Raw genomic sequence first — 27,740 nt, forward strand, 5'->3', positions numbered from 1 at the left:
AACCACAATTTATTTATTGGAATCATATCAATGAATAAATAAATTAGTCTTCTAAATGACTAGTTTGAAAATATATCATCAACGAATGCTTAAAGAACTCAATTGAAAGAATTCAAGTCTCCAAGCTCTACGAATCATCTTCTATATCATTCTCATCCTCGATAATCTCTTATATATATTCTACATGTCCATTTCCTTTATCAAGATTATTACCTGAAAGCAAAATTATTCGATACACTCATGTATCCACCCACTAATTCAATCTCAAGGATAACGATAAAAGCTTTCACAATAACCAATAATAAATACACATGCAAATATGATGTTAGAATTCAGAAAGAATAGAATAACAGAAACCAGGTCAGAATTTATATCATATAGCACCTTGATTATAGGGAAACAAGAGGTGGCTCACGTGCTTCCCCACATACATCACTTTGACTCGTAGGAACTAAGAAGCGGCTCACACATGACAGACATAACAAAACAACATCCACAATGGGACTCTCATCATGCAACAATTTGACCATAGTGAAACAAGAAGTGACTCACATGTAGCACTCTGACCTGCAGGAACCAAGAAGTGACTCACGTGATACATATATCAACCAAAAATCACCAGATCAACATAATTGAATGCAGAATTACATCATATATGGAAACAAGAAAGCACCGAAAACAATAATATGCATCCAAATATATTATTGTGAGATTTTGCGAAATAATGTCTAAATATGGGTTTAGTTTAGTTGTGAATATTAAATCAAGAATCTTGAGTAATATCAAAATCTATAAACAAAGTTATTTTCATTAGATAATCATCTTAGCTCATCCTACATTAGTATGACGGGTAATTAATAGTTTTAAAAAATGAAGGTTTCAATAAGATGTTTTGTTGTTGTTATTATTATTATTATTATTATTATTATTGATAATTATTAACCTCTAACCATGTACTTTGCACCAAATCACACACTTGCTTTGACCGATCGAGGCGCTTAAACTTTTATCCAAGTACTAATTAGGCTTGGTATATAATTAATTACATAAAAACAAATGCAAGTTTTCCACAACTTAGAAACAAATTTGCTGATCAATTAAGTCATAACTCATATATAAATCCAGAATATATAATTTAAAACTATTATATTTAACCATACACATATAAAATAAATAAAATTTTTTTGCTAAACTAACAATAATTCAATTTTGAAGTCGTTAACGAATTGTATTCAATAGCAAACACTATAGAAGAAGTAAAAGAGATTGATCATAAATCAAAATAATGTTACTCATGAATTAGATTATAAAAATTTATTTGATAATTCTATAGGAATTGATTTGGATTAATAATTGGCTATATATAGTGATTTAATTTGAATGTTTATTTATATTTCAAATATTAGCAACGAGAAGCTAGTGCGTATACCATGAAAATTTGTTGATGAAATTAGATGATTGTAATATGTAAATTTATTATTATTCATGTAGGGTTGGGTTTATTTAATTAGTTATGAGGTTTTATATCACTTAGTTGTGAGAAACTTTATTTGATTTTTAGTTGACATTCATTCGTCTACGTAAATATAATCGTGGTTTAAGCTTTTTCAAAATCGGTTATTTGTTTTTTTTTTTTTATTACTTTCCTTTAGGCATGTTTGCATGGATAAACATTTTCTTTTTATTTTTACTGAAAATTTAGCGACGGGTTCATGACTGTCGCGAAATTTAAATACCGTCGCTAAATGCGCGACGGTTTAAAACCCGTCGCTAACCGTCCCTAATTTTTAGATGTTCAAAGAATATTAACGGCGTACATTGCACGTCGTGGATAGTTGTATTAACGGCGTACATATGCACATCGTGAATAATAGTATTAACAGCGTGCACATGTACGCCGCGGATAATCTTGAACTTTCAACAGCTTTGCGGAAAGCCCATATGCGCGCTGCGGAAAGCCATTTTTGTTGTAGTGATTGTTCTGTATGTTATAAAATATGTAACATAAATCTATATATATATTGTATTTATTTTAAAAAATATTATTGTATATAATTGACGATGCACGCAAGTAATAATAATAATAATAATAATAATAATAATAATAAAAAGTCGTCTTGTTTATAGCTATACATGGTTCGTCGTAAAGATATCACCAGTCAACAATCAAAAAATGAATGGATCATATAACATCCTATAAATACTACTTCATATAACGAGAGGACGCAAAAAACTTGGTGCAGGAGGAGAGTGGTGGCGGGGCAATACTGCCGACAGGCAACCTCCACTTTCTGATGAATGGCGCCTCAGATTCTACATGACGACAACCCGACTGCGGTGGCCATTGACAGAGACAAGAACAGCACAGCGGCTGTGAGATGGGCAATAGAACATCTTCTTCTTACCAATTTTACTCTTATTTTGATCCACGTCAAGACCAAAAATACACAACATGCAGGTACATTTATACGTACGAAACCCCTTTCCAGAGACGATTTGAATGTATAATTTTGATTTCATGTTATTGCAGATGGTTTGCATGGTAAAGATGCGGAAGGAATTCAGGATATTTTCTCACCTTTTCGTACATATTGTGCGCGTAAAAGGGTAAGTCAAATTTGTGTCGTGACGATTATTCTTGTTGTAAACCAATGCATTCAATCTTCCGAACAAGTGCTTCCATCACAAAAATGCATGTCTTGCATAATGATATTCCTCGTATTACATGGTTAAATGATCTAAAACTTTTGACTATTGTTACCAACCTTGCCTAAATAAAAAATGGGCCGGATGTTACCGAATTTAAAGCTAAAATGTATTTTTTTCCTCAATCTTGCTGTCGAGGACATCGCAGATAGTAATAAAAGAAGTTATTCTTGAAGGCGTAGATGTACATACCCCACTTTTAGACTACATCAACAAACACAATATCACCAAAATGGTTCTTGGTGCTTCATCAAGAAATGCCCTGACAAGAAAATTGTGGGCTCATGATGTTCCAACAATGATAAACAAGGCTGCACCCGATTTTTGTTCAGTTTACGTAATATCAAAAGGGAAGACACAATCTATGCGTCCTGCAGCACGACAATTGACTGGCTCAACTCCAACGCACCCATCTTCTCCACAACCTGGAGCATCGAAATCGTCGTCCCCCAATCCAAGTTTTGTGTATTTTTTTTATAACCCTTTTTGCTGCAATCATAAGTTTTTATTTTCTATAGGTGGAATTTAACTTCTTGTTTTTTTTTTAAAAAAAAAGAGGAACATTTTGAGGCGCTTAATATTCATGAAACAGGGGTGCTGCTTCTGTAAAGGGAGAAAGGAAAAATGGTGATAGATTTGAGACTTCCAGCACTTGGAATAGAAATATATTTAGTCTCAGTTCCATGGAGACCGATTTAATGGATCTTGGATCAATGGATATTACACAAGTACAAGTTAAAGATTCTGACAAAATGGGATATTTAGTTGATCTGGAGGCGACCTCTGTGTCTTCAGTAAGTATAATTAATATAACCTGAATCGTTGTTCTTAAGTATTGTGTCTCAATAAATTTACAGAAATGTTATCTGGTAATGTCAGAATGAATTTCAGAGACTAAAACAAGAGATGAAGCAAGCCATGAATATGTACAATACAGCTTGCAAAGAAGCAGTTTCAGCCCAACAGAGGGTAGTATTTGATTTGTGACGAAATCCATCTCTTACAATAAGATTACTTAAAGGAACAAAATCCACCAGTTTAAATTTTATTTTTCATATTTTTAGGCTACGGAACTTCAGCAGCTGAAGCTAGGTGAAATGAGTCGTATCGAGCAGGCACGGCTAAATGAAGAGGCTGCCCTCGCACTTGTAGAGATGGAGAAAGCAAAATGTAGAGCAGCCATTGAAGCGGCAGAGAAAGCAAATAAAATAGCAGAGAGGGAAACACAGAGACGAAAGTACGCAGAGATGAAGGCCAAACGAGAAGCAGAAGAAAAGAACAGAGCACTCGATGTCTTGTCAAACAACGATGTTCGCTACAGGAAATACACAATTGAAGAGATCGAGGAAGCCACCAGTAAGTTCTCAAGGTCGATGAAAATTGGGGAAGGTGGATATGGGCCAGTTTTTAAAGGAAAACTTGATCACACAGCGGTTGCCATAAAAGTTCTTAGACCAGATGCTGCACAAGGGAGAAAACAGTTCCAACAAGAGGTAGGTGTGTGCTATTGAATTTCCCTACAGAAAAACCATACTCATTCTGTCGTTTCCATGGACACAATGCAGATCGAAGTCCTGAGTTGCATACGACATCCAAACATGGTCTTACTTATGGGTGCCTGCCCCGAATACGGATGCTTGGTGTATGAATTCATGAACAATGGAAGCCTAGAGGATCGTTTATTTCGTAAGGGCAACACCCCTCCAATTCCGTGGGGGATTCGTTTCAAGATTGCAGCAGATATAGCAACAGGGCTTCTTTTCCTCCATCAAGCTAAGCCGGAACCCCTTGTACACCGGGATTTAAAACCTGCGAACATTCTACTGGATCACAACTACACATGCAAGATTAGTGACGTTGGCTTGGCTCGATTAGTCCCACCATCAGTCGCAGATAGTGTCACGCAATACCACATGACCTCAGCTGCTGGCACATTTTGTTACATTGATCCAGAATATCAGCAAACAGGCAAGTTAGGGACGAAGTCCGATATATATTCATTAGGGGTGTTGTTGCTGCAAATCATCACTGCAAGGCCACCAATGGGACTCACTCACCATGTCGAGAGGGCTATCGAAAAGGGGACGTTTGCCGACTTGCTCGATCCAACAGTGTCCAATTGGCCTGTTGAAGAGGCATTGATCTTTGCAAAGTTGGCAATGAAATGTGCTGAGTTGAGAAGAAAAGACAGACCTGATCTTGGTACAGTGGTGATGCCGGAGCTCAACAGGCTTAAAGAACTCGGGATTAATCATGTATTAGGACACGGGATTTCTTCACTCATAGCAAGTCATGTTGAAAGTTTTTCGAATGTTACAGAAACTAAATAAAATATGGATTTGTCTTTAGAAGCCCAGAAAACATTATTAGAAGCCGGTTTGTATATTGATATGCTTATGTGTTGTGTTACAGTAATATTTCATATGCTTATGTGTTGTGTGCACCAGAGAATCGAATTATGAATATGTTGAATTGATTTGGAGGAATCAATTTTGTGTAAAACTAAGTAGAGTGTGGCCTTATTTTCCTCATGTAACTAGTCTTGGTCACTCATGAATTATCTGTATTTGTTGGATATGTTGTCAAGAATTTGCCAATGAATTTGGTTCAGTTTGCAAGATGAATTCCGTTGAGTTTTAAGATTATTTTATGTGTTTGATGGGTGAATACTGAAATTTTATGAGACCGAATCATATTCATTTTATGTCAGCTTATACACAAACACACATCCAATATAATTCGAGTTGAATCTAGCTAGAACCCAACACAGGTCAGGTCCTTACGAGCGAGCCACACAATTCGAATAGAACGATCTTTGCCACTACTACTTATAATGGTAATCCTTAATTCTATATGTCAATTTTTAAGCATTAACGGTTAAAGTTCAAATTTTCAAGATATAAAATCTTGAGTTTGGATTTTCTAAGCTTATACGCTTAAATTCGAACTTTGGAATTAAATTAAAGAGTTGTCTTCTAGTTTTGAGTTTTTTTAAGCATTTGCGCTTAAATACAAGTTTTGCAAGATTTAAAATCTTGGAATTGGATTTTTAAGTTAACGCTTAGAATTCGAAATTAGATAGTTTGCATTTCATCTTGATAGTGTTTTAAACATTTCAAATTCGTGTGTCTTTAAAATTTGTAGTACTACTATTTTAAAGCCGTAGTCGTTGTATCTTGGGAAATGAATTGCTAACAACCGTGAGCTCCGGGACGGGACAATATCGTTTTAAGGAAAAAGAGTCAAACTCTTACCTCGACTATTTTCTTATAACCATTTGGTTCATCGCCATTTCTATCCCAAGATTTCCCAACACAAAATAAAAAAATACCTACCAACACTCATTAATATATAATCATGACTTGCCTATCATTTATGCATAATCTCATCTATTATCCTCGCAACAATTTTTTGATGCAGTTTCATTCCTATGCGGAGCCATAACCGGCAAGAAATCCCAGCAACACAGCCCGTGAAGACACCGAAAACAGAATACCCCGACTAGTCCCCGGTGAAGACACCGTCTGCAGAACAACGCCCACTGTTTTGTCTTTATCAAGGCAAACTTCATGCGCAGATAAAGATTCAGTTCCTCCAAGGTTAGGGGCACGCAACTAAGACTTGTCATCAAGGAAATGGTCAGTGCAAGTGTAGTAGGGATTGATAATTATTTTAATTAGATATAAAAATAATAATAATTTCTCCAGCATATTGGATGATTGATATATGAATCCGCACGTACAAAGGCTTCGAAATGCATGGCTTATTTAACATGATTATTTGTTCCTTCGTTCGTGCAGGATGGTGCATTAACCGAGAGTGATAATAACTTTGATTTATTGCAAGCAATAAGTAGTTTGATTTTGGTAACTTTTATCTTATCTAATTATAAGAGTATTGACATATTGTCATAAAATAGTGATGTGCCATCACGAAATATTGTCGACATGACATCAAAAATTATTGACTCATGATATGATGTTATACCTAAATAGCCATAAAATAAAAGATAATTATCAAAATCAAAGTTTGATGAGTTAGTGAAAACAAATTAGTTGATCAAAAAAGTTATTCTTCTAATAAATATGTTAAAACCTCTATAAATTAATAATATCGTGACCATGAAATTTTGGATTTATAATTATATAGTAATTTCAAGTTGAAAATAATTTTCAACAAGTTAGTGGCTACAAAATTATATCTTTAATTAGATAAATTATATATTTTACAAAAAAAAAAAAGATGGTATAGATAATCAGAGAAGGTTATTTTAGGAATATGATATTTATTATATAAAAGATGAGGTCATAATAGTAACTACTTTGGTAGACATTAAAAACAATTTGGTGTTGATTGTGTAGAATTAATTGATCAACTTAAGGCAAAAACTTGTGTGAGACGGTCTCACATGAGACTCACTCTCAACTTAAACATTCTTATGACAGTTTAATAAAAAGATTTGTTCCACTAAATTAGCACCCCCAATAATATTATTAAATATCATAAATAAAATAATAAAGAACTAGTCAAGATATCATATTTGAATATCTTCATTTTTATACATACAAAAATTATAAAATATAAGTATACGAGACGTGGGACACTGGTTTGTATGGAATTAGCTACATTATTAGATTCTGTGGGCAGAGTAATCAAAATGAGTCGTCGTCAAAGTCTAAACTCAAGGTGGTAGCTTCTGGTCCCTTTCCCTCCCAATCTTGGACATTTAACATGGCCCATCACTCTTACAAAAAAAAGTATTAGATTAATGGAACTTTAGGCTACTGCCAACTCAATTTCACTAGCAGTCCCCTTCCATGGAGCTTCATCACACAACATTTTGCCAATTAATTTTCTACACCTTTTGGTCTCGTGGAATACCTGTGTATCAATGCGAATTGTCGTCTGCTGACTTGGATGTTTAACATAAATCCCTATAAATGGACAAGTATAGAGTAGTTGGCTGTTGTACTTTGCATTAAATACTTAATTTAGGACTTCTTTTCCCATAGATAAAGACGGCAAAAATAAATTGTGATAGGGGGAGGAGAATAATCAAGAATCCTGATATCTCTTTGTTAAGGTGAAGTGGGTACTCTCTGGATTTACCGATTTTCTCGTTTACTACTTCTTCGATAAATGTCATTTGGCAATTTCTGTTCTTATTTTCTTGCATGTTAATTGTCATTGACCTGTTAGTAATGGTTTAATTAGTTCTTATTCCAATTTATAGTTGTTACTAAATTGGGATTATGCTGCACAAAGTAGTTTTATGAAGCAAAAATCATTCATACACGGAGGAAACTGTAAAATATGGAGTTATAAGCCTGTATCAATTGAAGTTTTACTGATACAAGTTACTTCTTGCCAAGCAGCATTGAATCATCGATGAATCAAGAATTTGAAGTTCCTTACCACTGACAGCAAATGGGGTTATCTATTTCTTTACTTTTATCATCATGGAATGAGATCTTAAGACACAAGATATTAGATATTACGGATACCGTAGAAACTGTGATTGCTAGATCTATGAGCTTTGGAAGTAAAGATGGAGAGGTGATGCTTCGAACATTTAGCTTCAATGCGGCCGGGGAGTTGGAGAGGAGCTCAAAATCAGACACACGGATGTTAAAAACACCTGTTCCTTTAAAGGAATTGTTTGTTAACAAGTTGAATAATGATTATGAATTTTTAAATGAGAAGGATCATGAATCGGCTAGAGAGCCAGAGCCCAGAGTTTCTCCTCCGATTTCAGATAATCTGTTTTCTTCTCCTAGACCTATTAGGGAGCTTGATGCTGCTGCAATTAAGCTGCAGAAAGTATACAAGAGTTACCGGACTCGAAGAAATCTAGCAGACTGTGCTGTTGTGGTTGAAGAGCTCTGGTCCGTTTACTATAAGAAAACTAGATAATTATCAATTAAAATTTGTCCATTCTAGTGTTTTATTTGATAGACTTCTTGTTTTCCCTTTGGGTATGTAGGTGGAAAGCATTAGATGCAGCTGCTCTGGATCGTAGCTCGATTTCGTTCTTCAACGAAAATCAACAAGAAACTGCTGTGTCGCGATGGTATCGTGCAAGGAGGAGAGCTGCTAAGGTGTGGCAACCGTACTATGTTGAATCACAAGCCTTAGTTTCAAACTCGTTGGGGTCGATTTACTCGGACAGAAAAATTAACAGCATTGTGTGCGTGTTCTTATAGGTTGGCAAGGGGTTACTACAGGATGAGAAAGCGCAGAAACTAGCTCTGCATCACTGGCTTGAAGCTGTAAGCACTTGCTCAATACACGTGCTCATTAAAATAACAATTAAGCATCACAATTCATGATACTTGCTCTTATTTTTCCACAGATCGATCCCCGTCATCGTTACGGACGTAATTTACACTTCTATTTCGATGTATGGTCCGACAAGAAAAGTTTCCAACCTTTCTTCTACTGGTAAGACTTTTACTCATCCAACCAAAATCTGAAAAATAATATGAATCGTACTTGAGCTATCCTGATTTTCGATCCCATGTTTATCGCCTTTTGGTATTAAGGTTGGACGTAGGAGGTGGGAAGGAAGTTGATCTTCCTAGCTGCCCTCGAACCGACCTTCAACGGCAATGCGTCCAGTATCTCGGGCCTGTAAGCTCTCATTTTTTAAAGAGTAAAAACTTGTACCACCCCGTCATACATTCATTTCATTCTTTACACTCTTGTCGATTGATCCGTTTGTGAAAATATGCTTTTCTTTCCTATTCTCGTAGAAAGAGAGGAAATCATATGAAGTGAGAGTTGACGAAGGGAAACTAGTGTACAAACAAAGTGGGATTCTCTTGAACTCGGATGAAGATTCGAAATGGATTTTTGTCCTCAGCACGTTTAGGACTTTGTACGTGGGAAAGAAAAAGAAAGGTGTTTTTCAGCACTCGAGTTTTCTAGCTGGTGGGGCTACAACATCAGCCGGTAGATTGGTCGTTGGCAATGGCATACTTAAGGTGCAACTCATGAAATCATTGTAAAAGTTATCAAATGCAACTCTATATTCAATTGAGAGGAAACAAAAATACAATTCATGTTTTTGTAATCGCAGGCAATATGGCCTTACAGTGGCCACTATCTTCCAACAGAAGACAATTTTAAATTATTAATCAGCTTCCTAGAGGAACGTCATGTTGATATGACTAATGTTGAGGTATATATGGTGTAGGCAATCTTTTCTTGATGAGACGTCGCGTACTTGTCTATTCTCAAGCTTGACCAAGAAAATAAATCCACACTTGAGCTCAACCGAATGGAGATTTTTGAACTCAAGCTTGACTTGAATATGATAAGCTCAATTTTTTTAGTATCAAGAGAGCTCAAGCTTGGCTAAATATCAACGACTCTAGTTGTGTTGACTAAGCTGCTCCCAATCTGTTCATGAGCTGCCCCTCTTCCCTAATATCTCAAGTGTTTTGTCTGATTTTGGCTGATCATGATTCCTACAGATATATTCCAGTTATGATGATGAGTGTAAACCAGCAACAGAATATGATCACATTGAAGATGCTACAGTAACGACAGAAGATGATATCCATTTATCAAAGGCAGCCGAAATTCATAAAGGCAGCATCCCAATCAATACAGAAAACATTGATGCACCAAAACTCGACCTCACAAAGACATTATCACGCAACTGGAGCAGTGGTGTCGGCCCCCGAATTGGGTGTGTTAGGGACTACCCGATGGAGCTCCAATGCCAGGCACTTGAAAAAGTCAGTCTATCCCCCACTGATAATTTTTCTCCACGATATTCAAAGAGTAGTTCTCCTATCCCTTCGCCCCGGCCGACCCCGAAGATTAGAGTGTCGCCGAGACTTTCAAATATGGGGCTTCCCAGCCCAAGAGTGTCTGTCTCTGTTTATCCACCAAGTGAACTTATCTGTTGAGTTACCAGCAGGTTGGCATTTGTTTTAGTTGATTCTTGTTGCCATGCAGTAAACTAGATCATAGAAGCATAAATCTTGTGAGCTCTCATCAAGTTACAAATTTTTGTTACACCATTCTTACACGACCCAAGAAATTATGATTTAGTTGAAACTCTCTTTACTTCATGGCCCATTAATAACAGTAATCCCCATAGGTTTCATGTTTATTCAAACCATGATCTATGGAACCCTGAAGAAATTGGGCAAAAGATACAGACGAGGCACTTCCATGTTCACATATTGACTCAACTGACGAAATGTTATCTAAGGACTTCAGGAAGGCTAATATGATTGAACTTCATGTATGACCAAAAGAATGTTTACACTGCTACCAAAAATATATCAAAGGTTTACCATACTAAAATATCAAGTGGGCTAGATGAAAATAAATAAATAAATTAGCAAGTGAGATATATATAGCTTCAAAGCGACGCCGAATGGCTGGATTCTTCTTCTTGAAAACTTCACAACTATTGTTTTAGTACCTGCATCCCCAGAAAAGACAGATTCAGCTCTTCTACACTTTCCCTGGAAAATCTACAGAGCAACAATAAACTGAATTTAACGAAGAAAAGGATATCACAGAGTTTGATTAATAATTTGCCTCCAACCAAGCTCACGTTCTCCGAAACCCAAGAAAACAAGAAGTGCTCAGAATTGAAAATGCACCACCCATGCCATGTGTGAGAACCTTCAAAGTAGCGTGAAGGCCAAAAAACATCACATTCTTAGAGAAGATAACATCCCGGGGATTCAACTAAAGAAATTCCAACTGATCAACAAGCTCTTGTAGATCTCCATCCCACTCTGGAGTTTCAGAACCCAAATTTTCCGCAACTAAGTCTGTCTGTTTATCAACTGCAGAGACTTCTTCAGCGACGTCGAGAACTGTAAGGTCATCACCAAGCAACTTCTCCCATATTTCTTCTGTGGTAGGATTCAAACTGGCAACACCTGTGCAGGGTATTTTCTCTACAGAAGCATCATTTTCACCACTGCTCGATTCTTTAAACATCGCAGTGGAAAGCAATGTTTCCATTTTCAGTTCAATATCTTCAGACTTATCCTCGTCTTGGTCTTCTAGAACATTCTCCGCGCTTGGACTCATGGTCAATCTCCTCTTTTGCCCAATTGCTATTCTCTTTGGATCCTTTAAATATTTGTCATGGTATTGCTGAAGGAACGCTGGACTACTAAAGGCTTTGGCGAGGAAACTCCTCATTTGCTGCTGTTTTGCCTCTGCACGGTGTATCCTTTCTTCCATTTCCAAGATTCGGTCCCTCGACTTCTTCTGCTGTTGTTTAAGCTTCAATATTTCTGCCATCAAAAGACTTCGGTCTATTTTCAGTATGTCAACCTCTTCCTCCGTTCCATATTGACCCAACTCTACACAAGAACCTTCACTTGGTTGAATAATGCTGCTTTGCACCAGGTTTCGTCTCCTTTTGATGGTTTTCAAGAGATGTCTCTGTCCTCCCAAAAACCCTCCATTGGCAAATTCCCATCTATCTGGATCCACTTTTCTAAAGCCCTGCAGATTTCAATATTTTAATATCTTTGTAAAAATCAAACTATATGTGCTTCCAACTGATTAACATCAGAACCAGAGCAAATAATCCATTGCAAGCATGGAAATTATCAAAATAAGCAAATATATTATTTTTCCCCTGCTTATAAACCCATTAGCCCATTGAACTACATGAAAAATTACATCGGTATATAGGCCTGAGAGAAGCTTTCATTGAAAAAAAAGGTAATCCAATGGCTCAAGGCATAGGTAACAGGTTTCAACCAACATATAATGATCAAACATGTTCCGCATGTTGGTTTCAAAAAATAAAACACAATATACGTGTGTGTGTTGCACATTTTGATTCATCAGAGCGTTAAACTAAATGGAAAAACTCAAGTCAATTGGAGCTTACAGAATGGTAAAAGCAAAAACTTATGTAAGATTGTTCAGCAACCATTCATGGCCTTGTATGAATCTATGCAACCAATGTAGTAAATATAAAAGGCAAGAAAGAAATTTGAGACCGAGTTCTTGAAGACACTTACATATGTGTTGAGTTGGCGAATGAAACTAGAGAAATTTTTATGCTTGAAGTATCTTGGAAGCAAAGAGGATGACAATTTATGAGCATCCCACACAATGAAGCTGTTCTTAGCATTGCTCCAAGAAATCACAGAATCAGTGGAAGAATCCTCAACCATTTCAAAGATCTTGATCAAGAATGGAGGTGGACCCATTTCATGCAGACCCTCAATCGGCCGTGGCGACGAAGGAGACGACGACGACGACCCACCTCCACCACCACCAACTCCGCCGCTGGCGGTGTCACACTCCCCATCTGATATAGTTTTGACGCCTTCCATTGCCTTCAAGATCGAAACTGTCTCGAAATATCAGTCACTATAATTGAATTTTGAGTTTTGTAGATTCTAGTGAGAGTAACTTTTATAAGGGTGTGAAAGTGCGGGAAAGAAAGTTCTCGAGATTTAGAGAACTATTGGATTTGTAGCGTGTTTGTCAGCACATAGAGTGGGCCTAGTGCTTCTTCTTAGGGATTCCAAGGTAGCTTGCTACAATTTGGGAAATAGTCTAGAACCTTCTAAAGATTCAATTTCTAGAATTATAAACTTCTTGAGATCAAGGGAATATTATTAAATTATTTAAAAAAAGCTGTAAAAAGGAAGATTTTGTGTGTCAGTATTTGTTTGGTGAAATAAGAGAATTGATAAAATTATAGAACAAAGTATTTGTTAATGTAAAATTCCGGACCATTGGGTTGCAAAAAATTAAACTACTAATTTATGTTTTTGATTCGATCGATTTTGTGGATGCTGTATGCAGATATGATCATGCATGGAAAAAACTCACACTAAAGTATTTTTAAAAGGAAATTAAAATTAACTTAAGTAAGAGGGAGATTACTAATAAATGAAAAAAGATTCAATTTTTTAAAAATATTATTAAATTTTTATGACAAAATTAACAAAAGATGTAAATTCCAACAGAGCGCTGGACGAAAAAAACCCAAAGAAAATCTGTGGCAAACGCTCCTTCCTGGGACAAATGCTTAACGCATGGGTCATTCAATAAAAGTAAAATATCATAAAACAAACATTAACAAAATGATATCACTTTTGTGTGCCTCTGAATGATATATATATATATATAAACACCCATCAACTAGGATCCAAGCCAACCCCACCCGATTGAACAAGACAAGTTTTTTACAAGTTTCCCTTGATCCACCAGACGTTTGACCTATCTACACCCCTCAGTTTCAGTTCATGTCGTATTGCCAATAGGTACACAAAATCATCGAATCAAACTCTGCCCCGCTGTTTTAGAGACAAGGTTCTGTTTCATCAACATTCTCATCTCCTCAACCCCATTCCAATTACCTCTTTCGGCATAAATATTGGACAACACTACATAGTTTCCTGAATTCCATGGTTCAAGATTAATAAGCTCCTTAACTGCACACTCAGCAAGCCTCATTTCGCCCTTGGCACGGCAAGCACTCAGCAATGCACCCCATATAGCGGCATTTGGCTTCATAGGCATCGTTTGCATCATTCCATATGCCTCCTCCACACAACCACTGCGACCAAGCAAATCCACCATGCACCCATAGTGCTCCAATTTCAGCTGAATATGATGATTCGTGACCATTGAAGAAAAGAAATCTCGACCTCTTTGCAGCAGGCCTGCATGGACACAACATGCTAAAACCCCAACAAACGTTGCATCATTTGGGCTTACGCTGTTATGATTCGTCATTCGTTCGAATAATTCAACTCCGAGTTCACCCTTTCCGTTGAGGGCCAAACCTGAAATTATTGAATTCCATGAGACTACATTTTTCCTAGGCATGTCCTCAAAAACCACGAGAGCTCTCTCAAGATCCCCACACTTGCAATAAAAATCAACCAGAGAATTGCCGATAGATACATATTCTTGATAAATGCCACTCGATTGAACAAAAGAGTGAACCCACTTTCCGATGTCGACTTCACCTAAACGAGCACATACTGGCAAAATTGTCACAACTGTCACCTCATCAGGTACAAATCCCTTATCCAACATTTCACAGAAAAGACCCAAAGCATCCGTAAGTCTCCCACTCTGCGCCAAGCAAGAGATTACTGTATTCCAAGAAACAATACTCTGCTGACCCATCTCCCTAAACAAACTCAACCCCATTTTCATATCTCCAGACCTACAAAATCCACGAATTACCAAGTTCCAAGAGATAACATCCCGGCTACACATTTCATCAAACACCCTCTTCGCGTCCCTCATTCGCTCACAATTCACACACAACTCCAACAACCCAATTCTTATACTTCCAAATCTCTCGAACCCAAACACAAGAACTTCTTTGTAGACTCCTAGGCCCAATTTAACTTCCCGGAGATTGGAGCAAGCTTTGAGTAGAGGTGCAAATGTGAATTCATCAGGCGAAATGCCACGGCGTTTCATGTTGGAAAACATAGTTATGGAATCAATGAAAGGACCACAAAGGGAGTATCCTTTGATCACGGAGTTGAAGAGAAGGATGTTAGGATTAGGGGACTGAAGGAAAACACGATGTGCATAAGGCATTTTGTTAAGCGAAGAGCATATGGAAATGAAGTGGGAGAGGAGTTGGTTGGAGTAGTGGAGATGGTGGCGAAGGAAGTATCCATGTATTTCTCCAAATCGGGTTCTAGTATGACGAGCATGGAGAAGGCGGAGAAGCTTCCGTTCCACCTCTTGCCTGCTTCCTCGACTCATGGCATTCGGAGTAGTCAAGCTCCACTCTCAAAATTTGATAGGTAGCCTCATACTCACAAAGCATGCTGTCCAAATGAAAGAGAGCCCTCTTGACTTTGAAACCTGAGCTTTCACCATTGCAAGCCCGATTATCCACAACATCCGTATCTTTTCAATATATATATATATATATACACACACACTATACTGAAAGCACGAATAAGTTTGTGATGGCCAGTTTTAGTACGGTTGCAGGTCAAGAAAAATACACGTGGATTGCAATTCTTTCTCCAACACACCAAGACTTCGTGCTGTAACAAAATGTGCGGTTGTGTACGTTTACAGCATTCGGTTTCCTCTTTTATGCATATATATTAATACTTTCTCTCACACACACTACACCTATAAACACACACGAATTCTTTCTCTTTCCCCGTAACTTTCTGCCAAAAAAACCTTCGACCGTTTGGTATCCTTTGACCTTCGATTGTGACCGCACTGATGTTCGAAAAATTCAAATAAATATATGGTTGGAAAGATCTCGACGAGAGCTACGTTTTGGTACCCATATTGAAGTGTTTCTCGACACTTTTCGAAAACCCGCCGCTCCTTTCTCCGCTGAATCGCCGCCGTACGTCGCCGGAGTTCGGGACTTGATTGAGGCCTTTTGTTCTTTAGGTCCTAGGCTTCGTTTTGGTATATATATTGAGGTATAAATTATGATTTCAGAAATTATTTAAGGGTTGCCCTATTTTTTGGTTAAATTTGATATCAATATTGATATTGATTATATTTTTGGATGTAGGTACAAACTTTGAGTTGATTTGAGGTATCGGAAAATTTCAGAACAGCTGAGCAACAAGGCGCGACGGAACTGTAGCAACATTGGTGTGGCGCAGTTCGTGGTGGCTTCATGGTCGAACGACCAGGGCGACTTAGGTTTCAAGCCTGCAGCTAAGGCTGTCGATGCTGCGGCTGTGGCCGCCTCCGTGCCGGTTGAACCGGCGTTGACGAGGTGGTTTTGGCTGATCACACTCCTTTTGATTGGGAAAATGTAGGTTTGAGGTATTGCCTCCTTTCAAATACGCTTCCTTTTTTAATTCGGATGGTAGCGTCGCAATTCATGCCAGTATGGTTTTAATTAATTCAACACATTCTTTGATTTCGCTGTTCTCTTTACTTGACTTATCTGTTATGAAATCTCATTTGTGTGTTCCTTCTCGCATATTATTATTTTCTTGATTAATATGAAACATTTTTGGAAGAAAAACAGTTTTTTCGATGCCTGATAATTTCTAAGAAATTCTCGGTAATTGATTATTCAGGAAAAGTGTTTGTGGCATTGTATGAACTCTCTTGCATTATTTGTTGAACGTCCAAATCCAAGATGGAATTCGTAGAATCGATTTTGTTGATCGCCGTGGATTGTACTTTCTTTTTATGTTTACATTAATTTGTCCAGTTGAAAGATTGAGTCGTGTTATTGTTACTGACGCATTTACTACGCAGTAGTTAATTCATCTGCCTATTTCTTCAAGAAATTATGTTAGGAGGTCGATAGCTAGGTTTCATTATTGTTTTTCACCTCAAAAGTTTGATCTCGGGAATTGTATTCTTATCTGTGTGTTTCATTTTGTCATAGGTGCAAGCCTGAAATTGTTGATATCATAGTCGGCCGTGTTATCGCGTTATTTTTTTCCCCTTTTGTGTTGTTCTTGATCGCCAGATTATTTAAACACAATTTTAATGAGTATTGTTGATATTTATAAGACATGGATAGACATTAACAATGTATATTGTCTTCCATATGTGGTTCCTTTACGATATGAATATGTTGTTTTATGTAAACTCTTAATGAGATCCATCAAGTGATGAAGATTTTTTTCGTTAATATGCTTTTTTTAAGAGAACCCAGGCGATGGGGGACTAAGGAGACATGTCTATAAAAATGAAGCGTAAGTACACCGAGCGGGATCAAGCCTAACTGAAAAGCTTTTGTTCTTTTTAATTTAAGGTTGCATCAAAGTGCTGGAGATTGGAGATCAACTTTAGCCAAGATGCTTTGTCACTGCTCTCGTCAGTGAACCTGCCCGATGGCATCCAGGTACTTTTGGTGCTTGAGGGTTTAAATATTGTGAGCAATATATGAGGAGTGATGAAAGGACTAAGATATTGACGGTTGAGGTCGTTTTTTTTTTTGCTGTTGTGTCATCTTTTTGTTGCATTGTTAGGAGTCAGCATTCACTTCTGAACATGGTTGGCTAAACAAGATTCCTGTTGAGATTATCATGCGCTATCTATGTGCAATTTCTACTCATAATTTGTTTTAGTCCGCCAACTGCAGCTTGTTGGCCCTCATTCATGCTTACTTATCTGCTCGTTTTTTATTTCATGCATTTGGCCTTTAGAGACAAAGAACTGCAGTTGATGAACTCAATATGTGTAGTGTTTTTGAAGAGAATGATGTTCTCTCTGTAAGCTCCTTGAATATTCTTATGCGCGTACTAGCTGATTTCAAATTTTTATTTTTATGTGGTTAATTTAATATTCTTGAAAGTTAATTCTTGCAAAACCCACTATATTTAGCAATCAAGGATGATACTTATTTTCAGTTTGACATTATATACTGCCTCTTAGGTTTCTAACTGGTTTCAGGATGAAGTTCGTGGCTTCCAGCATGACGGCTGCCTACACCTACAAGCCAGAAGCCAGAAGTATGGAAAGGTATGTATATAATATTTGTTCAATATGTGAGCAGCAGTGGTATGCTGTGTAACTATTTTCCGAAAACTATGATCTAATGTCAGTATTGATATTCCATTTTATCCATTTTCACCTTTATAATGATCTAAAAAGTTGTTACAACTATGATACCAACGAAGTTTTCCATTGATACCATAGAATGCTTGATGAGTCTTTTATCCAAAAGTAGCGAATATTTCCATTGACACCATAGAACGCTTGATAAATCATTTATCCAAAAGTATCTTAAACTTGTTGATCACATTATCTGTGAAGATTTACGTTGGTACAGTGTCAGAGATTGCTTGATAAATGTTCTTATACACCTAGGTTTTCTCTTTAAATGAAAGTTAATAATGATAATGGATCATTCATTTTGTGATCAAATCAGTGAAATCCAGTGTCTAGGAAGCCCATCAGCTTCATCACCCAAAATACAATTATATATAAGTAATCAAATAATAATCATTTACCAAATTATATTATGTTGAAAAATTCAATTATCATCATATTAATTTTGGCATATATTTACATGAAAATGATTAGTATGAGAAGCAACAGGCCAAAGGGCCCAGATAACAAGCACACGCACAAAATACAGGGGGAGATTGACACCGTCGTGGCGGTGGGAGCTGGTGGCTACACATTCCACGAGCATCACCAGAAGAAGGAAGCTAAACATAAACAAGAAAAGGCTGAGGGAAAGCACCATCACCACCATTAGTTATTTGCCATCCCACAAATTTTATATACCGTTATATTATTTTGGCCCTTACATTTCGTCACAGTCCATTCCATCCTACTCTAAATAAAAATTGTGTGTGTGGGTCTCTATTGTTTTGTATGTGTATTTATAGAGAAAAATGGTTTCTTGGTCACCTAATTTTTTCATTATGCGATTTTGACTTTTTATGTTATTAAATTTTTGTTTTAGTTTTGTATTTTTTTTTATTTTTGGCAATTTTATTTATTTATTTTAAAAAAATAAACCCTCCATATTATCATGGTGGCTAACAAGTTAATTACTTCAAATAATTTAAAATGAAGTACAAATTTATGGTTTTTTCTCTTGTTTCCGTTGAGTAGAAACATAGCAATATATAATTTTTTTAATATAAAAAATTCAATTTTCTTATTTTCAAAAGCATCCGCCGTGAAATGCCAAAAACCAAGCTAAATGCCAGTTATCCAATTATTTTATGACCTTGACGAATGTATATAATATTGATAACTATTTATTAAAGTGAACAAAACAAAATATACATATGTATCTATTACCAAATATTAAATAAGATAAGACGATGAGTATATAAAAACTCTTTCGACAAAAAAATATATGATACTGAAAATATCCTAAATCCGAGCTTCTACTCAAATGACAAATAATCAAATAGATACAATGAATATTTACACTTGTTATATTTTATATATTTTGTCATTAGCAGGTATTTTCCGGTGTTACGATAGCATTTCAGTAAAAAGTTATTAAATTTAAAAAATATTTAAGTTAAAGACTAAAATCGTAAATTAATCGATAACGAAATAAAAAATAAAACAAAAAATAAAAAATGTATAAATTATGATATTGAAAATGTAATTTTCCACGTAATGAGAAGACTAGACTTGATTGTAATACGCGTTGAAATTTATGTTAGCAAAGCAGACATTAATATTTTGGTGGAGTGACTATTACAATTTACTAACCCAGACAGATTTGAGATTTAATAATTAACTCTTTTGAATTGTGATGATATATAGCGAGCCACGTTAGGTTGAGGTGTAAAAATTTATAATATTATCTTAAATTTTTGTAGAAAAAAATTGCAAGATTATCGTTTCTGTGAAATTTATAAAAGAAAGAAAAGTTAAGAGATCGATCGCGTAATGCGGTTTTTTCCCTTGGATACAAAGGAATTTACATTATATATATATGTGTGTAAGTAGATATTAAACTTTCCCAACTTCAAATCTGCAAAGTAAACAAACTAAATAAATCTATACATTTCCATATATGTAATATCATATTAAAATTATTAGCTCAAAAATCTACCTTAGATAATTATATATTATTACTGATTATATATAAAATTTACCAAATTTTTCATTCGGTCTAATTAATGCTTCTTATAACATAAAAATATTCAATTAATATTCCTTAAATTATAGGCCATATGTATCTCTATATATAAATAAACATGAAATTGTTCAACCAGATGATAAAACCTCATTGACACATTTGTTTCCCTCTAAAACACTTTGTTTTCCTAAAGTACATGACAATAATATCTTCCTTCCCTTTACTCATAATTATTTACTGTTGCATTTTTTATATAAAAAGTTTATATTATTCTATTATTTGTAGCTTCTTCCGAATTTCACAAGCTGATAGCCAACCCTTTCTTATTAACCACACATGTATTGTTACTTTTAAAATTAGCTAAGAGTATGAACTCTTTTCATTACAGAAATATACATACATTTTCAAAACTGCTATATTGTTATAACAATGTTCATTTCATTGACACGTGACGTGACATAAACAAATGATGATTAGCAACAACCACGACATTTATTATAAATTACATATGACTCAACATATTTCAAATAATATATGAAAATTCACTTGACACCCTCTATCTTACCTTATATATACTTATATGCTTAATTACCCGGAGCTTAACATACTTGCTATGTTATAATTTATCAGTATACATCCTTTGCTAACTACATGTTCAATATATCAACCAAATTCAATAGAAAACAATCCTTATTGTACATGTATAGATTGTGGATTTAGGAAAAAGTTGAAGAACTAATAAGGATATTTTACTCCAATTATGTCCAATTTGAGACATGTTATTAAACTTATCTCATCTGAACACCAACTCAATTTTTTTCTTAATTATTTTCACTTTTATAAATTCTTTGTTTTTTCATATTTTTTATTTTGTTAAGCACAATGCCAACTTGAAATAGTAATCGTATGACTATGGATATGAAAGAAAATAAAAATTATTGTATTCATAACACTTATAGCTTTTAAAATTAAATTATTAAATAAAACTACACAAATATGAACACGTTATTCTAGAGACGTACAAATATATATGTCATATGTTGGACTACAAACCTGGGTAGGACACCTCAAGAATTGAGGTGCCCATACCTAGTTTTATGAATGAGCATAAATGAACAATTCAAACATGTCATTTGGATACGTTTTAAATTTATATAATTATTTCACAAGGAATTGATATTATTATGAAATTTTGGCACAAAGTCGTGGATTTATTTTCGTAAGAGTGGACAACACGATTTTTATTTAAAATAAAAAATAATATTTTTAACATATTTTTATGAATTGATTTCGAGTGAAAATACCTCTCACAAAATTGACATGCGAGTATGTCTCGTCGAAATTTTTGCGATAAATTTTCTTTTTCATATTTTTACTACTAATTATGGATTTTACAAATGTTAATTTTTTTCTTAAGTGAGTTATCATCAATATTTGATCTATTTTTCCCTAACATTAGTTTTATTACAATTCATATATCTAAATAATTGAGTTATGAAAATTGAATGTTAAATATCATATAGATATATTTTTTTTTTGACGAGTTAATTATCATATAGATATAGATTGGTCGAGTGTTTTTTTTTTTTTTTAAAAAAAAGCTTTAACCTAGTTTGAACATGCGTACATTCTTCTCTATTAGGTTTATATTACCATATTCTCGGGTCGGACTTTCAAATCCGTGTTTCAAGATTTAGACAACAATTATTAATTAAGTAGTAAAAATATCCATTTTTTCCATTTCTCTTCTACCCATATCCCCTACCGGTTCCGATCACCTCCGACCTCAACAGTTTCCAATTGATCACTCAAAAGTTATAGTTTTGAAACTGCTTCACAAGGTACAGACGGAAAGATAGAAATATCATCATTTTTGGAAATAAAGATGGTGTTGCGACGTCTTCTCTATCAGGTCAGTTGGCGAAGTTTTACTCACTTAAATCCCATGTCTAATATTTATTCATATGAAATTAATTTAATTTTGCACGATTTAGCCCTACTGTTTATCGTTGTTGTTGAGAAGTGCGTACGGGTGCAAAAGCCCTAGTCTTGGAACTTTTCTTATGCGTTTCCCGTGACAAGTTGTGATTTTTTTTGTGGTTCTGTTTTAATTTGGTGCAAGATCTGTAGATTTAGCTGAGTCGATTGCTTTAGATTCGTGAGTTTGTGTGTGTGTGTGTGTGTGTGTGTGTGGGGAAAGTAGTCTGGCTATTTTGAAAGACAGCTGTTTGGAGGATGAATAAATCGGACTTTTTAATTGATTTAATCAGTATCATCCAGGCAATGTAAATAAAGATTTAAAGTCTGAGATTTTGTCTTCCCCTTTAGCTTCTTTTTTCTTCTCCTTTTTATTATCAGTATGTTGTTATCTGGTTTCAAGTGGTTCTTAGTGTGGCAGCTTATTTAATATTCAACTTGTTACCTGAATAGTCTATCAATTGAAATGACCGCTTAATCACGTGTATCTTTCGGATGTTTGAGATTCAGAATGCTTTAACTTGTTGTTCTTGTTTGGTGATTCCCTGTGCATTGCTGTTGTAGGTAAAAAGGCAACAATGTCAATTGAGGCAGTTTAGCAATTTAGCTGCTCGAAGTTACAGAACTCCACCATACACTAGAGGAGGTGGTAAATAACTTTTTTCCCCAGCTAAGAACTTATGTTCAGCTCCTTGCAAATGTGTTAATATTCACTATTTTCGCTTAAATTGATTGTGATGCTTTCTTCTTCACGACTTTGTCGAATGGTAGCACACGAAGTGCAGCATTTTAGGTTGATCGATTCAATTTAACTGGATTCTGATAATTGTGTACTCCTTAAAGTTTGTTTTCTAGTATTTGTTTCATGTGATTTTCTGTTGCATTATAGTAATACTTAGCAATGCTAATGGATTGTGAATGTGTAATATGATGATTATATCTCACCACATGTGTGGGTAACATGAACTTGGTTGTATTAGCATAAGAGTTGAATATGTAAATATTAATTGGCCTAGAATGAGGCAACCAACTTTTTAGTCATAGCTTGCATCATGTGTCAAATTGCACATCCTTGTACCCCATCAAAGCCTTCAGGTTTTCCGACAAGCTCTGTTTACACTCTTGATACTTTTACTTATTAATTGTGCAATGATAAAGTCTTTTTTATCAATATAGTCTCCTCGTTCTGAACGAGATCATGCACGTCATGAAAACACTTGGGATTGGTAGGAACATGACAATGCTGGGCCAGGGAGATGTCCCTTTTGAGATTGACTCAAAACTTATAAAAACCATTTGGTCTATGGAGTATAGAAGGAGAAAAGGTCTGTAGGTTATTAAAGACAGTGCCTATCCATGTCCTTTACGTGTTTTGAGTTCTAGTAGTGCCTCTTTATCCTCTTTTGTTCCAAATGCACTTTGAAATTAATTTAATCTACTGCATCCTTATTTTGTTGTCATATTAACTTCATGACTAACGTGATTGATTTATCATAGAATATTCAGTAATGTCATGTTACTCCCTTGATTACAGTCGGTTCCTACCTAATGTATGCATTCATGCTTGTCACTCCTTAGTTTTCTCATGTAGTGCACAAACTTTCTACTACCCCAGGAGCAGGTTCGATTGGAAGGCCCAATTACTTTAGCAGTCTAGCTCGTAGATTGCGTGAAACAGATGGATCAAGTGACGCTGCATATCTTAAGGAGCTATATCGTCGAAATGATCCGGAGTCAGTCATAAGGATGTTTGAGAGTGAACCTTCACTACACTCTAACCCAGCAGCTCTTGCTGAATACGTCAAGGCTTTGGTGAAGGTTGATAGGCTTGATGAAAGTGAGCTTCTCAAAACTTTGCACCGAGGTGAGAATCAATGAGAAAAATGTTTCCAATCGTAAGACTTGCTACTTTTGATGAATATATTCCTACCTCGGTATAGCTATATCGAATGAACTACTTCCCATTGTTTTGTAACTCCTCTTCTGTGATTACGGATTTTGTTTGTTTCTTGAGAACTTTTATTTTGACTGGGCTTTTTATGTAGGGATCTCGGGTGCTACTAGCTTGCAAGTAGAGGAAGAAAGTGTTGGAGCACTTTCAGCTTTTAGAAATGTGGGAAAATCTTCCAAAGATGGAACTCTGGGTACCGCAAATGCACCTATACATATGGTGACTGCGGAAGGAGGGCACTTCAAAGAGCAGTTGTGGCGGACTGTTCGTGCTTTGGGTTTGTCGTTCCTTTTAATATCTGGTATTGGGGCTCTAATTGAGGATAGAGGAATCGGCAAAGGTTATGCAACAGATTTCTTGGCCTGTGATTCAGTTTTGTCTCTAATTAAATGATAAATAATATGCTACTCATTTTCCTTACAGGGCTTGGTTTACATGAAGAAGTGCAGCCTAGTATGGAATCTAATACAAAGTTTAGTGATGTGAAGGGAGTTGACGAGGCAAAAGCTGAACTGGAAGAAATTGTTCACTATCTTCGCGATCCCAAGGTATTGACTTTATGGGTCTATTGTTTTGTAAACCCTCAAATACACACCCCAAAAAAGAATGAAGTACTTTTGAACACTATGCCATTTAAATGTTTGTTTGGGCAATTGCATGTAACATGATGTCAAGAGATTTGACTTTAGCAGTTGTGTGTTTACTCCAAATAAGTTTTGTATATGGCTATATTTAGATGATTCTCTGAAATGGCTTTAGTTTTACACTGCTTCCATGTTAAGATGTTACTCGCATTGGCTTTCTTTCTCCACTGCTACCATGATTCTATAAAATGGTTTTAGTTTTACACTGCTTCTGTGTTATGGTTTTACCTGCATTTGCTTTCTTTCTCCATTGCACAAATCTTTTCAACTCTTCAATGGGAGAAAGCAGTTGGGGAGGGTTTGGTCGAGGGCGGATTTAGCGCTGGAATGAGTGTTGTTCGGACTATTTTTCATGGAATAAAAGCACTTGAAAATAAACAAGTTGTGCCACACCCTGCACCTTCATCCAATCGCGTCCTTCCTTTCTTGGATTTCTTAACAAACTCCTGTATACGGGTTTGCGAAAGGAATAGAAATATATATATTCACTTTAGCTAGCTTGTCATTGCAGCGTTTCACCCGTTTGGGTGGAAAGCTTCCAAAAGGTGTTCTACTGGTTGGCCCACCTGGCACTGGAAAGACGATGTTGGCAAGAGCTATAGCTGGAGAAGCTGGTGTACCATTTTTCTCTTGCAGTGGGAGTGAATTTGAAGAAATGTTTGTTGGTGTTGGAGCTCGGAGGGTGAGAGATCTCTTTGCTGCTGCAAAAAAGAGGTCACCTTGCATCATTTTCATCGACGAGATTGATGCTATAGGAGGAAGCCGAAATCCAAAGGATCAGCAATACATGAAAATGACTTTAAATCAGTTGCTTGTTGAACTGGATGGATTCAAACAGAATGAGGGGATCATCGTGATTGCTGCTACTAATTTTCCAGAGTCATTAGATAAGGCACTGGTGAGACCTGGGCGGTTTGATCGCCATATCGTTGTCCCTAATCCTGATGTTGAGGGCCGGAGGCAGATCTTAGAATCTCACATGTCGAAGGTAATTGCTTCCCATGGAGATTGTTGTGTCTTGAGTACCATTGGAGTTTTTACTATGCATGGCTTTGACCGAGACCTTTTTTTTAGCTCTGTGTGGTCTCACTTATTGGCAACTTAATTATGAAGTTAATGTGTTGTTGATAACCTCCGTTTGATTTTAAATATCGGAAATTCAATGCTTCAGTTTTCACACTGTCTTGTAGGTACTCAAGGCTGATGATGTTGATCTGATGATAATTGCAAGAGGAACGCCGGGATTCTCAGGTGCTGATCTTGCAAACTTAGTCAATGTTGCTGCTCTAAAAGCTGCAATGGATGGTGCCAAAGCAGTGACCATGTTTGATCTAGAGCATGCGAAGGACAAAATTATGATGGGCAGCGAACGGAAATCAGCCGTTATTTCTGAAGAATCGCGGAAACTAACGGCATACCACGAGGGAGGACACGCCCTTGTAGCCATTCATACGGACGGTGCGTTACCAGTACACAAAGCAACTATTGTTCCGCGAGGTATGGCTCTAGGTATGGTTTCCCAGTTGCCAGAGAAGGACGAAACGAGCATATCTCGTAAACAAATGCTCGCTCGTCTTGATGTTGCAATGGGTGGCAGAGTAGCTGAAGAGCTCATTTTTGGGGAAAGCGAAGTGACTTCAGGTGCGTCCAGTGATCTTCTGCAGGCAACAAACCTTGCTCGAGCAATGGTTACCAAGTACGGCATGAGCAAACAGGTGGGTGTCGTTACTCACAACTATGATGATAATGGTAAGAGCATGAGCACGGAGACTCGGCTCCTAATTGAGCAGGAAGTCAAGGAATTTTTGGAGAGAGCATACAACAATGCTAAAACGATTCTATCCACGCATAACAATGAGCTTCATGCTCTCGCCAACGCATTGCTCCAGCATGAGACTCTTACAGGAAGTCAAATCAAGACTTTAATCAACCAAGTGAACTCTCAACAAACTCAACAGAAGCAGATCATTGCAACACAGAACGGTAGTAATTCACAGTCCACAGCTCCCCCAACGACACCAAATGCAGCTGCTGCTGCTGCTGCGGCCGCTGCCGCCGCGGCTGCAACTGCAACTGCTGCAGCCAAAGCAAAAGGGATTGCCCCTGTAGGATCTTAGCATGCACGTGCTTCAAGAGTAGCAGTCCTGGAAAGAAGAGCTTGTACTTGGAAGATTCTGGCCGAACTCGATTCAACAAAAAGTGCTTACTGGTATATCAGTTATAATGTGCATATGCTTGGTTATTTGCATGAAATTTATTTGTCCTGTGAACAATAATTGCAGTTCGTATTACTGCCAATGCGGCCACTTATATGTAGCCTTTAAATGAAGGAGAAATTCGTGGCAAATGGCAGTGAATACGCTTTGTCAAGTGTTATCCTCTTTTGTTAACCTTGCAATCAACTTTTTACACTCTTTTAAAATTAGAATTGCATAAAACTTTTTTTTTTTTAAGAAAAAATTACTGATTTACCAATTATATTTTGGACCAGTTCATTGACAACAGTCTACAGAGACGATTTGCCCCGAATATGAATACAAAATAGGCTGGTTCACAAATTATTTATTAAGTAGGATTTTTAGAAGTGTTTCTTTAAATAAAACAAGGGGAAAGCTTTTTAGAGAAAATTACCTTAACTTTTGAACATTTTCCCAAATTATAATCCGAACAGTTATTTCTTCCATCAAAACTGATTAGATTGTAGCAGCTCCGTGAAAAATACTTTTTAGAAGAAAATAAGTGGGATAACTAACTAATCTTATTTTGAAGAAAAATAAAAAAAACGTGTGAGTGATCGAAAGCTTAGGAAAAGGAAAACGGATTCTGATGTCGGAAAAGTTCTTAATTTTGTATTTTTTTTTTCTGTCAGATTATTATATATAACATCTGAAGTATTTCACATTTTATGATCTTGGTACAATAT

General features: G+C 36.2%; 6 protein-coding genes across 20 annotated transcripts; 4 read left to right on the forward strand and 2 right to left on the reverse strand.

The window, feature by feature from the left end:
- The first annotated feature begins 2,205 nt into the window (after positions 1-2,205).
- On the forward strand, positions 2,206-5,259 carry LOC140967032 (U-box domain-containing protein 35-like). 2 transcript variants are annotated; one of them, XM_073427370.1, is made up of 7 exons: positions 2,206-2,458; positions 2,531-2,607; positions 2,855-3,171; positions 3,299-3,500; positions 3,586-3,675; positions 3,771-4,199; positions 4,272-5,259. In XM_073427370.1, the coding sequence occupies exons 1-7, from the start codon at positions 2,299-2,301 to the stop codon at positions 5,034-5,036; spliced, it is 2,040 nt and encodes a 679-aa protein (XP_073283471.1). In that variant the 5' UTR covers positions 2,206-2,298; the 3' UTR covers positions 5,037-5,259. The 2 variants fall into 2 exon arrangements, with proteins under 2 accessions (XP_073283471.1, XP_073283472.1); XM_073427371.1 differs by having other exon boundaries at positions 2,313-2,458; positions 2,883-3,171; positions 4,272-5,256.
- A 2,419-nt stretch (positions 5,260-7,678) lies between these two features.
- Positions 7,679-10,782, forward strand: LOC140967033 (IQ domain-containing protein IQM1-like). Its single transcript, XM_073427372.1, has 9 exons — positions 7,679-7,789; positions 8,082-8,591; positions 8,690-8,804; positions 8,910-8,975; positions 9,059-9,147; positions 9,249-9,336; positions 9,459-9,689; positions 9,785-9,886; positions 10,182-10,782. The coding sequence occupies exons 2-9, from the start codon at positions 8,134-8,136 to the stop codon at positions 10,620-10,622; spliced, it is 1,590 nt and encodes a 529-aa protein (XP_073283473.1). The 5' UTR covers positions 7,679-7,789; positions 8,082-8,133; the 3' UTR covers positions 10,623-10,782.
- Positions 10,783-10,920: 138 nt separating this feature from the next.
- LOC140967035 (heat shock factor protein HSF30-like) lies at positions 10,921-13,563 on the reverse strand. 2 transcript variants are annotated; one of them, XR_012173487.1, is made up of 3 exons: positions 12,720-13,563; positions 11,245-12,192; positions 10,921-11,146 (listed from the first exon to the last, which is right to left on the reverse strand). XR_012173487.1 is itself a non-coding variant. In XM_073427374.1 (2 exons), exons 1-2 carry the CDS (start codon positions 13,035-13,037, stop codon positions 11,419-11,421), a joined length of 1,092 nt encoding a protein of 363 aa, XP_073283475.1. In that variant the 5' UTR covers positions 13,038-13,563; the 3' UTR covers positions 10,921-11,418. The 2 variants fall into 2 exon arrangements, 1 of the variants encoding a protein (XP_073283475.1); XM_073427374.1 differs by having other exon boundaries at positions 10,921-12,192.
- A 190-nt stretch (positions 13,564-13,753) lies between these two features.
- LOC140967034 (pentatricopeptide repeat-containing protein At1g09190) lies at positions 13,754-15,600 on the reverse strand. Its single transcript, XM_073427373.1, has one exon. The coding sequence runs from the start codon at positions 15,445-15,447 to the stop codon at positions 13,987-13,989; it is 1,461 nt and encodes a 486-aa protein (XP_073283474.1). The 5' UTR covers positions 15,448-15,600; the 3' UTR covers positions 13,754-13,986.
- Positions 15,601-15,915: 315 nt separating this feature from the next.
- On the forward strand, positions 15,916-19,066 carry LOC140967037 (exosome complex component RRP4 homolog). Of its 7 annotated transcripts, XM_073427378.1 has the most exons (6): positions 16,562-16,991; positions 17,441-17,530; positions 17,658-17,727; positions 17,835-17,900; positions 18,082-18,150; positions 18,715-19,066. In XM_073427378.1, the coding sequence occupies exons 4-6, from the start codon at positions 17,854-17,856 to the stop codon at positions 18,890-18,892; spliced, it is 294 nt and encodes a 97-aa protein (XP_073283479.1). In that variant the 5' UTR covers positions 16,562-16,991; positions 17,441-17,530; positions 17,658-17,727; positions 17,835-17,853; the 3' UTR covers positions 18,893-19,066. The 7 variants fall into 7 exon arrangements, with proteins under 7 accessions (XP_073283481.1, XP_073283483.1, XP_073283479.1 ...); XM_073427380.1 differs by lacking the exons at positions 16,562-16,991; positions 17,658-17,727 and adding an exon at positions 15,916-16,555; XM_073427375.1 differs by having other exon boundaries at positions 17,658-17,900.
- A 2,872-nt stretch (positions 19,067-21,938) lies between these two features.
- LOC140967031 (ATP-dependent zinc metalloprotease FTSH 4, mitochondrial-like) lies at positions 21,939-27,190 on the forward strand. 7 transcript variants are annotated; one of them, XM_073427364.1, is made up of 7 exons: positions 21,939-22,157; positions 22,787-22,871; positions 23,814-24,086; positions 24,268-24,513; positions 24,615-24,721; positions 25,329-25,805; positions 26,008-27,190. In XM_073427364.1, the coding sequence occupies exons 1-7, from the start codon at positions 22,131-22,133 to the stop codon at positions 26,932-26,934; spliced, it is 2,142 nt and encodes a 713-aa protein (XP_073283465.1). In that variant the 5' UTR covers positions 21,939-22,130; the 3' UTR covers positions 26,935-27,190. The 7 variants fall into 7 exon arrangements, with proteins under 7 accessions (XP_073283465.1, XP_073283463.1, XP_073283466.1 ...); XM_073427362.1 differs by having other exon boundaries at positions 21,941-22,157; positions 24,597-24,721; XM_073427365.1 differs by having other exon boundaries at positions 21,941-22,157; positions 23,838-24,086; positions 24,597-24,721.
- The last annotated feature ends 550 nt before the right edge of the window (positions 27,191-27,740 follow it).

Source organism: Primulina huaijiensis, unplaced genomic scaffold, assembly GCF_012295235.1.
Source record: "Primulina huaijiensis isolate GDHJ02 unplaced genomic scaffold, ASM1229523v2 scaffold23545_ERROPOS1600000+, whole genome shotgun sequence".
In the NCBI taxonomy this organism is placed as follows: domain Eukaryota; kingdom Viridiplantae; phylum Streptophyta; class Magnoliopsida; order Lamiales; family Gesneriaceae; genus Primulina; species Primulina huaijiensis.

Coding starts and splice junctions, on each gene's coding strand:
- LOC140967032 (XM_073427370.1), top strand. CDS start 2,299: ATGGCGCCTCAGATTCTACATGACGACAACCCGACTGCGGTGGCCATT. Junction 2,459..2,530: donor CAAAAATACACAACATGCAG/GTACATTTATAC, acceptor ATGTTATTGCAG/ATGGTTTGCATGGTAAAGAT. Junction 3,676..3,770: donor CAGTTTCAGCCCAACAGAGG/GTAGTATTTGAT, acceptor TCATATTTTTAG/GCTACGGAACTTCAGCAGCT.
- LOC140967033 (XM_073427372.1), top strand. CDS start 8,134: ATGGGGTTATCTATTTCTTTACTTTTATCATCATGGAATGAGATCTTA. Junction 8,976..9,058: donor TGCATCACTGGCTTGAAGCT/GTAAGCACTTGC, acceptor ATTTTTCCACAG/ATCGATCCCCGTCATCGTTA. Junction 9,148..9,248: donor TTCCAACCTTTCTTCTACTG/GTAAGACTTTTA, acceptor TTTGGTATTAAG/GTTGGACGTAGGAGGTGGGA.
- LOC140967035 (XM_073427374.1), bottom strand. CDS start 13,037: ATGGAAGGCGTCAAAACTATATCAGATGGGGAGTGTGACACCGCCAGC. Junction 12,193..12,719: donor TTCGCCAACTCAACACATAT/GTAAGTGTCTTC, acceptor TGAAATCTGCAG/GGCTTTAGAAAAGTGGATCC.
- LOC140967034 (XM_073427373.1), bottom strand. CDS start 15,447: ATGAGTCGAGGAAGCAGGCAAGAGGTGGAACGGAAGCTTCTCCGCCTT.
- LOC140967037 (XM_073427375.1), top strand. CDS start 17,788: ATGCTTACTTATCTGCTCGTTTTTTATTTCATGCATTTGGCCTTTAGA. Junction 17,901..18,081: donor AAGAGAATGATGTTCTCTCT/GTAAGCTCCTTG, acceptor AACTGGTTTCAG/GATGAAGTTCGTGGCTTCCA. Junction 18,151..18,714: donor GAAGCCAGAAGTATGGAAAG/GTATGTATATAA, acceptor GAAAATGATTAG/TATGAGAAGCAACAGGCCAA.
- LOC140967031 (XM_073427362.1), top strand. CDS start 22,131: ATGGTGTTGCGACGTCTTCTCTATCAG. Junction 22,872..23,813: donor ACCATACACTAGAGGAGGTG/GTAAATAACTTT, acceptor TTTCTCATGTAG/TGCACAAACTTTCTACTACC. Junction 25,806..26,007: donor TAGAATCTCACATGTCGAAG/GTAATTGCTTCC, acceptor ACTGTCTTGTAG/GTACTCAAGGCTGATGATGT.